Source organism: Lytechinus variegatus, chromosome 5 (genome assembly GCF_018143015.1).
Source record: "Lytechinus variegatus isolate NC3 chromosome 5, Lvar_3.0, whole genome shotgun sequence".
Lineage (NCBI taxonomy): Eukaryota > Metazoa > Echinodermata > Echinoidea > Temnopleuroida > Toxopneustidae > Lytechinus > Lytechinus variegatus.
In genome coordinates this window covers 9,387,761-9,397,427 of record NC_054744.1, presented here as the reverse complement: position 1 = coordinate 9,397,427, position 9,667 = coordinate 9,387,761, and the positions used below count along the sequence as shown (strand labels likewise).

Sequence of the window (9,667 nt, the reverse complement as noted above, 5' to 3'; positions counted from 1 at the left end):
ACTTTTGAAAAGTGACATTTTTGCCTTCTGACGGTGCTGACTGAAGCATGACGTAAGATACGTCCACAACATTTACTCAGCCCGGAGGTAGCTTATAAAATTACCTACACGCTCATGTAAAAATATATCAAAAACTCGCATTGGTTCGGAAATTATTGATGTTTGTTTAGGGGGGGACTTACTTTTTTTTTGTGTATATATTGAAAAATGGTAAATCCAATCCGCCCCTGCGGGGGGGGGGGATGTTTCTCCCACAGAAATTGCTCCCAGGCGAGTCACGCTAGCAATCAGCAATTCATTCACGCGCGCGCGCGCCCGCGCCGCCCAATATGTAAATATGGCCGACTGGGGTGAGTAACATGTGCGGTGACATATGTCAGAAAATTATAGTGAAATATTGATTTTAGGAATTGCAGTGGGAAAAAGTACAAATATTTCTTACATTTATCTTATGATTCTTTTTTTTAATCAGAGGACGATGATTTTGATCCCGATGCGGGCTTCGCCAAGGCGACTACCGGTGATAAATGGGAAGGAGAGGATGAGGAAGAAGATGTGAAGGTGAGATTTTGCTTAGCCCCACTCCTAACGTTTTGTGTTGTGTATTTGTGTCGGAGCCCATTAATTTTAAGTTTAGTGGCGAGTTTGAAACAGTGGCTTCATTTATGGCAAGACTTCCATATGTCCCCTCCACTAAAATTGAAAAAAAAATATGGAGAAGGTTTATCAAGAGTTATCTAACATTTATCTAAGAGATTTAAGAAGGAAAAGTCGGATACATACCAAAATATGGCTTGATTCCGTCAAAAATTCGAGTGTGTGTAATTCCCAATAGCATCGGTTTATTTAGTCAGAAAACTAATACTCTTGGAGAGTAGACTAGTCGTAATATCGGTTGATAATTGTTATGAAACCCATGGCTTTCAACAATTCCTGCTAGCTCAGTGAGTAAGGCGACAGACTGGAGATGCTTCGTTCTGCAGCGAGAGGTTCGAATCGAAAGTTCCCACCGGAAGTAAGAAGGAAAAAAAGAAGAAAAAAGAAAGACAGAAGGGGGTTTTGGGGAAGTATGTTTTAAAATTATTGGAGGGGACATATGGAAGTCTTTCCTTATTTATTTTCATCTTTTACTTATGTATAGAATCACAGGCATTATCGGGCATTATCGTGATATAGGGAACCACCGTTCACTTCATACAGCAGCACTTTATTCAGTCACACGCACGGTTCCCTATTTCCACCTCCATTCACTTTGTACACAAGCGCGCGTACACAAATCTACGAGTGGTTCCCAAAACCACGATTTGGCCCATTATCGTGATATAGGGAACCACCATTCACTTCATACAGCAGCGCTTTATTCAGTCACACGCACGGTTCGCTATTTCTACCTCCATTCACTTTGTACACAAGTGCGCGTACACAAATCTACGAGTGATTCCCAAAACCATGATTTGGCCGAATCACATCACTATGCTAATTTTGTATGTTCATATGTCTATGACCTTTTATTTTTATCTTTTTTTTAATACATTTTTTGGATCTCAAGAGTAAAAAGGTTGAAAAAGTCATGATTTTTTTTTTGAAAAAAGCTGCAGAGAGGGTATTCTAAAGATATTGTTAGTCAGAATTTGAAGGGCAAGAGTTTCATATGGGTGCACCCCACTAAAATTTGAAATAAAAACATGGAGAAGGTGCAGAAAGCCAGAATAATATTTTTTAGCCCAGTGCCCAGTGGCGTACCTAGCCCAATGATTTTCCTAGTCTTGAGGACGCAATGATGATGATTTTTTCAGATATGTCATATATACATATCTAAAAAATCATCATCATTGCGTCCTCAAGACTAGGATTTTCCAAGGGGGGGGGGCAAATTCGTCCGCCAAAAAATTTGACAAGCAAAAAAAAGGTCTTTTGTTTTGGCCTCCTCGCACCGCAGAAATGACTAGGGTCATTGTCGCCATGGTAATTGTATTTTTGGTCAAATTTCTGTGTGAGCTCTATATTTAACAATGAGGGATGACGCGGTGGGTTCGGGGGATACATGTGCTCGGCTGCGCGACCCGCTGAGCATCTCTAGTTGTCAACTTGGTCTTGGAAGAACAGAACTTGAAGCTGATTATTATTTTTATTGCTAGGATGACTGGGCTGCATCAGATGAGGAGGAGGAGAAAGAAGAGAAAAAGGAGGCAGGTTCTACAGAGCAGACAGCGACTTCTGGAGCCGGAGGAGGTAACTAATTAGGCTATCTCAGCCAATAAACCCACCAATCCTCAATTTTTTTTAAAGTCCTACCTAGGATACCAGAAAAAATGTAGAGAAATGCGGACATATCAAATTTCTAAAGGGTGAAGTTGTGAAGCCTTTTAGAACACTTGCTTCTGCTGTCAATTAAGCTTGTGGTCGAGTAGTCTTAAGTCTGAAGTTAAAGCTCTATGCTGCTCTGTCGCAAATGGCACTTGTTCAAAGTTCCGCTTGTTGGCTAAAAGTTAAATTATTCGTTCATTTCTAACCTTTGTTACAAAATCTTATTATTCTGTTTGAAATTGGACCAGACAGTGAATTTTGACAATGAAAACAAGAATCTTTGCTAAATTTTCACTTGGTCTGGGAGATATAATGGCAGCTGGGTATACTGATAAAAATTTGACAAAAGAATTTCAGTCTCTTCAAAGTCATAACCAGTGAATTTCTCTATACTAAGTTCACTGCCACATCTTGTAATTTGAAGGTAAAATGCTCGTGATGTCTTTGAATTGTGTTGTCCCTCTTGAAGCATCGTTATTATCCTTGTATGTTTTTTATTCAGCAGTTTATAACCGTTAGAAAAAAGATGATTAAGACATTTTGTAATTTAAACATTGTGTTTATTATGGTCACACAAGGTGAGCATTTATAAACATTCTGTGCTCACATCTTGATTGTCATTCCTAAATAATATTAGCATTTCAAGGAGAAAGATCTATACTCAGGGGCCCGTTGCAGAAAGAGTTGCGTTTAAACGCAAGTCAAAAAATCAATCGCAAGTCCCAAATGCGCGCTGTTGATTGGTTGAAAATCAAGTTGCGCATGATTTTTAGAGTTGCGATTGATTGCAACTCTTTCTGCAACGGGCCCCAGGGGTAGCCGATGTTCAGAATTTCATTGGTGATTATTATGACTTATTTATATATTCTACAGCATTTCAAGTCAAAAAGAAGAAGACCAATCTAGAAAAATCATTGCAAAGGAAAGCTGAGAAGAGGAAAGAGAAGCTAAAGGAAGCAGAAAAGGTAAAGTTGCATGGATTCTTGCACTCTCTTCGTAATTGTATAATGATGATAATTTAATATCCCACAAATTCACAGCATTATGGATCGAAAATTTAAGATAAATGCCAGGGGTAACAGAATTCAATCAAATGACCACCCAGGTATCTTTATGATGAAATTATGTGCCAAAGGGTTCCGGGAGGTATTGCTGAGAAATAAGCAAAACAAGCATGCAATTCAAGCATATTGGGTCAGATGCATAAAAAGAAGCAATTGCAGAGATGCCAACCCTCCCGATGAAATCGGGAGGCTCCCGAAAATTCACCCCAACTCCCGCCCTTACGATTACCATCCTTATCCTCCCAAAATTACGATTTTTTTGCATTGATCAAATTGGATTGGAAGTACATGTATCGTCTGCTAACTTTAGCATGTATTAACTCCATAACGTTCGCTGCTACTAAATTCTGTGTGAAAGGCAGACAAATAAGGAGCAGCGAAAAGCTGGAGCATGTGATATGCCCAACGGGAATCCACTGTGCACCAGGCCGGTAGGCCCGGCTAGCTTCGTGAGCCGTGTGCGCTCGCGGCTGCTGGATTTGTCGAGTCGTGTGGTGGAATATCGGTGTGTGATTTCGGCGTGTTGATGGGTTGATATTGACACGAAATGGCGGAAAATCAACAAAAGAAGACCAAGAAATGGTCTCAGAAGTATAAGACTGAATACAGTCTCTAGCACCCGTGTATTTGGAAGTCGGAAAGAGGAATTTACCATGCATTTTGCACAATTTGCAGCGTGGACATTTCAGTTGAGCACGGAGGTCGTGATGATATTCGAAAGCACTTTGGGAGCAAACGGCATACGGACATTGCGAAGACGAGATCTTTACAGGTAGACGTTACCGCGCTGAGCTTTTCTTTACTGGATTTATACTCAATTATAGTGGAACATAACCTGCCTATAGCTGATAATTTCTCCTTATTATTATTGTTGAACAGGTACTTATCTTCTATTGTCCCCTCATTTTTTTTATGTTAAAAAAGTGGGAACAATGTTTTTTTAAAAACATGTGAAATGCTCCAAAATAAGGGTCAGATTGCACCAGAGAGCATCTAGAAACCCAGAGCTTCCAGGGCCCTAAGGCCCGCGCGCTCTCTGCTCGAGATGTGCGCTATGCGCACATAATTTGGTGACGGTTGCAAATCCTCCCTAATTCTGATTTCCAAAAGTTGGCATCTCTGCAATTGCTGGAAAGCATTTGCTTTAAGCGTAAGCGATACATGTGGCTTGCCAAGCAAAAGATCATGCCTCATTAAATTGCTTTATTTTGTATGCATAACCCATTGCTTGTGCTTAACACTTTTCTTGCCTTCAGAAAGTCTTTGCATTGCTATCTTTAAAATAAACAACAAATGTTGTTTGTGTTGTCATCTTCAGGTTACGTTAACGCCAGAGGAGGAGTTAGAGGAAAAGTTAAGACAACAGAAACTGCAAGAAGAGTCAGACCTTGAACTCGCAAAAGAAGCTTTCGGTAAGAGAGTCCTGCATCTATATCATTTTAATTATTCCATCAATATCTGGAAGCGAATTTCAGGGGGGGGGGTGTTTCACAAAGATATCTAAATGACGTGTACATATTATGCAACGCGCAATCTTATTCATTGATACGCAGTAGTGTGTGTCATCTTGACATAAAGCCTGTTGCAGCAAGAGTTGCGATCAAACGCAACTCAAAAAATCTTGCACAACTTGATTTTAAGCCAATGAAGCACCCTAATTCGGGACTTGCGCTTGATATTTTGACTTGCGTTTAAACGCAACTCTTTCTACAACGGGCCCTGACCAGTGGGGTCATGCCTTTTATATAGCTTGCAACTAGGCATTTAAGAACGACTCAAATTCAGGCTTCAATCTTTGTGAAATACCCCTTGATCATATGTTAGGAAGGTGTTTCTAAGCAATTTGGAGAATTACATCGAATTAGTATAGACGAAGGTGTCTATTGTCTCTTGTAAGTATGTAGGTTTGCAATGCTCTATTCCTCCATGCCCTTGTATTTTCTATTTTCTTTTCTATCGATCTCATCTCTTTCTCTCGTTTAGCAGCTGATGATCGTTTATCAAATGTATCCATTTTTTATATGCCAGGAAACGAGTTTTATGTATTTTCATACATGACATTGAATTATCTGGAATCTTGATATTTTATTCCTGTCTCTTTATGCAGGTGTAGGGCTTGATGATGATAGATCACTATCTCTAGACACCATGAATCCCACAACGGAAGAAGAGTTTACGGAATTTGGGAAGCTACTAAAAGAAAAATTATCAATGTTAGAATCTTCAGATTACTACCCGTTTCTGCTCGAGGATGTTTTTCAATCATGTTGTGTTTGCCGTAAGTAAAGATTGTGTTCATGTTACTTAACCCTAAATAGAACTGTGTTAGTTGAACCCATCTCACATACATGTACAACTCTCCTTTGGACAGTTGGAATAGACCTGAAACTTCCCTTTTATAATAATAATAAAGGGTATTTATATTGTGCACATATCCAACTTGTTAGGTACTCAACATTACCTGGCTAAGCTAGGCGTTCATAGCACACACAGCTTTTTAAGGAATTCCTACCAGTACCCATTTACCTCACCTGGGTTGAGTGCAGCACATTGTGGATCAGTTTCTTGCTGAAGGAAATTATGCCATGGCTGGGATTCGAACTCACGACCCTCTGTTTCAAAGTCCGAAGACTAATCCACTGGGCCACGCTCCACATGATGAACATTCTAGTGAAGGGAAAACAATTCATCCATGTTGTAATGTTGTGAAACCTGTATTGCATGCCCTTTGATGAAAATAACAACTGGGCTCTGTAACACAAAGGTTTGCGATGAATCGCAAATATGAAAGAACCGCACTGATTGGTTCCTGATCAGTATTTTAAACAGAGTGCGCATGCAACGATGATCTTGATTGGTCATTGGTATTTAGCGATTGATTGCAAACCTTTGTGTTACGGAGCCCTGATCTTATGAAAGACTAGATATGTACTATTATAATTGGAAAGTTGTACCTGTTTGACAACAAAGATCTTGGTCGCATTGCTAATAGAAGATATTACTTAGCATCAGTGATCTCAGTATTCAATCTTTCTCAAACTGCCATTGATCTGTTCCTTTGATTTTTTTTCATTTATACAAATTCAACTGGTTTCATTCTCCTTTAGAGCAGGGAGGGATGATATTTGTTTGCTTCATGCAGGAAATTTGAATGTTTCACTTTAAATTCTACTAGAAGCAGGAGGAGAAAACTGTATTTAAATTATTACTGTAATTACTGTATTGTGTAAAGACATGATTTTACTATTTCATACTGCATACACATCCAAATCATACTTTAAAAGTCTTTGCCATTGAATCAGTTTGCTTGTACATACATTTTCGGTTCCATGACATTTACTTTGGCGACAGTTGCTCCGATGGAAAATCTGCACATAAGCCAAACGTAACCTCCAAAGTAAATAGATACCAATCCTTATCTTCACATTATTCTGAACCATAAACTCTATTACAGTTCTGTGATATAAAGACCGGAGCAAATGTCGCAGGAGCACAATTATATATGTTGCATCACTGTATTTTTAGACTGATTTTATATTATATGTTTCATATTTCAGTTGACAGTGAACAAGTAAAGAAATTAGGAAGCTGTTTAACAGCAATAGCAAACGAGAAAGCAAAAGCACAAAAGGTATGTTAACTTCAATGTGTTGAAATTTTCACAAGTTCCAGCAATGGATTGCCCGTTTTTTTTTTTTTTTTTTTTGGGGGGGTGTTTCATTGTATTCAGCTGTGAAAACCATGATAAAACAATATATTATAATCAATGAATAGATGTTTATTATAAAACTGATTCAAAGATGTAGCCAATAGTCATATATGTCTTCATCCTTTAATTCCATGCAACCTCACTGTCATGATTTGTTTCTGCAGCACTGCATTTTGAGTGCATATTCATAACACGAAAAGACTGAAATATGCATTATTTCAAAGGAAAAGCTATTGGTGCCGGTGCTTATTTAGACGGCATAGTAGATACTCCTGTGATGTCATAATAGGAAGCAGGCACGGGTGTGACCTCTTCATCTGCAGTATCCCTAAAAAAATTTGGGTGATTTGAACAACCTTTCCTCTACAAATTTAAACAACCGGACGGTTTTAGAAAACAAATAATGCACAGATTTAAATTCATAATATCAATAAAGCTGGCATCGCGGGTATTTTCAGTAAAGTACAAAAGGGGGTGCCTGTTTTGTGTTAGTCAGGTTACTTGAAACATTGAATAACTTTTTGGCTCCACAAATACTAGACGATGTGATAAACATTGGACATGAATCACATGATAATCTCCAGATATGAGTCCAAATCTCCTGTATATTCTCCCCTTTTCTTTGGTTTGGGGAGGGAGGAGGGGGTTGTTGGTGCAGAGACCATGCAGATCTACAAATCTACACCATTTCCTTCTTGAGAAAAATTCTCTCTGGATAAAACATGCGAACTGTACATGCATATATTGGCAATGGTATGAATATAATTTCAGGTCATTTCAGGGTCACTTGATGTCAGTATTAGAGGATACAGTTTGGGATGATGGAGTGAATATTCCCGTTCCCTTAGGTTAGCAGGTCCCGCTTTTTTTGCCCCCTTCCCCCTCTTTTGCTAGAAAGTCCTTTTGCCTTCATGATTCTTGTTTTTTGGCATGTGGACTTACACATGTGCATTATTTTTTTTTTTCAGGCCTCTAAAGGAAAGAAAGGCAAGAAGAAAGCAGTCTTAGCAGGGAGTGGAAAGTCGGCAAAGAAGGATGAGTTTGATGACTTTGGTTACGGTGGAGGTGAATTTGACGATTTCATGTGACGAAGACTTTCCATCTTAGGCCAACCTCTCTTCACCATCTCTATCCAGCCATGCGTACTTGTGAGATTAAAAGTTATTTATGGAACACTCTCAGACAAGCATTATATACGAGTAGATAAAACGATAAAGAGCATGCATTTTTTTTCTGTGATGTTTATAAAAGTCTATTTAATTGATTTGCTGAGACATGCTATCATAATGTACCTTTTCTTGCAGGCAAAAAGATTTTCGTTTTTATTTTCTAGGGCTACTTCTCACAACTTACTGCCTAAATCTGCAACATTGGATGAGCTTTAGGGGGTCCATGAATGGGGAAATTCCAGGGCTCCTATTTATGAGTTTCCCGAGCTCTTTTGAGCCTTTTGGGGCCTAAACCGCCCATAGTCCCCGTGTAATTTTTTTACCATGCTTTGCAGTCCTGTGTCATAAATCACCTCAAAGTTATGTATTGAGGTGGGGTCTAATGACGATTTGATTATAATGAATGAAAAATATTTTGGAAGGTTTGATGAAAAGGGTTACGAATTCAAGGTTTTTTAAATTTGTGACGTCATATGCAAGCAGCTCTTCCAATATATCCTGTAAGATAAATCCCATAAATCTTAATTTTTGAATGAAACGTCATGATTAAAAATATTTTTCTTAGACACATCACTTGGTAAGAAGTGATGTGTCTGTAGCTATATTCACTCCACAAATGAAATCAATTTCAATATGTGTTTAAAAATGATATGGGGAACTCGTATCACACAACATATCAAAGAGCTGCTCCTCTGTGACATCACAAAATAAAAAAATAAAAATCCAATCCAACATTATAATTAGGATTTTCATCGAAACTTCACAAATAGTTTTCTCCACTTCATCAGGGTGACCTTCCCCCTTTGATCTTTACGTCGGCTATCTGCATTCGATTTCATTTTTACAATGAATAAGTTTTATTTACTAGGTTAAACATGCTCTGTATTTGTGGCTATCCATCTGACTGATTGTTTTTAAATAAACTTATTATCTTGTGCCATCCATTTCTTTCGTTCATGTGTAATGGACTTGAAAAAGACTCGTAAGTGAATAATTACTTTTTGACAGCCCCAGAACTGAGAAGTCAAAACTACATGTAGCTGTGTAATGATAGGAGCAAAAGCTTTGTAACTTAATTTTCTTTTTTTTTCTTCATTTGAGACTATACAATTTTCAAAAGGGATACTTCAGGCTGTGACTACTGAATTAGAGTGAAATTAAGTAACCAAAACAAAACTAGAAAGGAATTGAAAGATCAGATAGAGAATACAGTTATAATGAGATTCTGAAGTTTTGCATTATTTTTGTGGAACAGGGGGCTGTTTCATAAAGCTGTTCGTAAGATAAGAGCGACTTTAAGAATGACTGGTGAACCTTTCTTACGCGCGTAACCATCGCCAATGTATATACCATTTACCACAAGAAAGGATCACCAGTCGTTCTTAACTTACGAACAGCTTTATGAAACACCCACCTGG

At 38.3% G+C, this 9,667-nt stretch overlaps 1 protein-coding gene across 1 annotated transcript; it reads left to right on the top strand.

Annotated features, from left to right (window-relative positions):
* Positions 1-281: 281 nt before the first annotated feature.
* Positions 282-9,193, top strand: LOC121415221 (eukaryotic translation initiation factor 3 subunit J-like). Its single transcript, XM_041608392.1, has 8 exons — positions 282-350; positions 473-561; positions 2,139-2,232; positions 3,181-3,272; positions 4,690-4,783; positions 5,479-5,649; positions 6,929-7,002; positions 8,049-9,193. Exons 1-8 carry the CDS (start codon positions 338-340, stop codon positions 8,166-8,168), a joined length of 747 nt encoding a protein of 248 aa, XP_041464326.1. The 5' UTR covers positions 282-337; the 3' UTR covers positions 8,169-9,193.
* Positions 9,194-9,667: the final 474 nt, after the last annotated feature.

What these genes read in the sequence shown, in the direction of transcription:
- LOC121415221 (XM_041608392.1), top strand. An exon ending in ACTCGCAAAAGAAGCTTTCG is followed by an intron (nt 4,784 to 5,478) that starts GTAAGAGAGTCC and finishes CTCTTTATGCAG; the next exon opens with GTGTAGGGCTTGATGATGAT. An exon ending in AGAAAGCAAAAGCACAAAAG is followed by an intron (nt 7,003 to 8,048) that starts GTATGTTAACTT and finishes TTTTTTTTTCAG; the next exon opens with GCCTCTAAAGGAAAGAAAGG.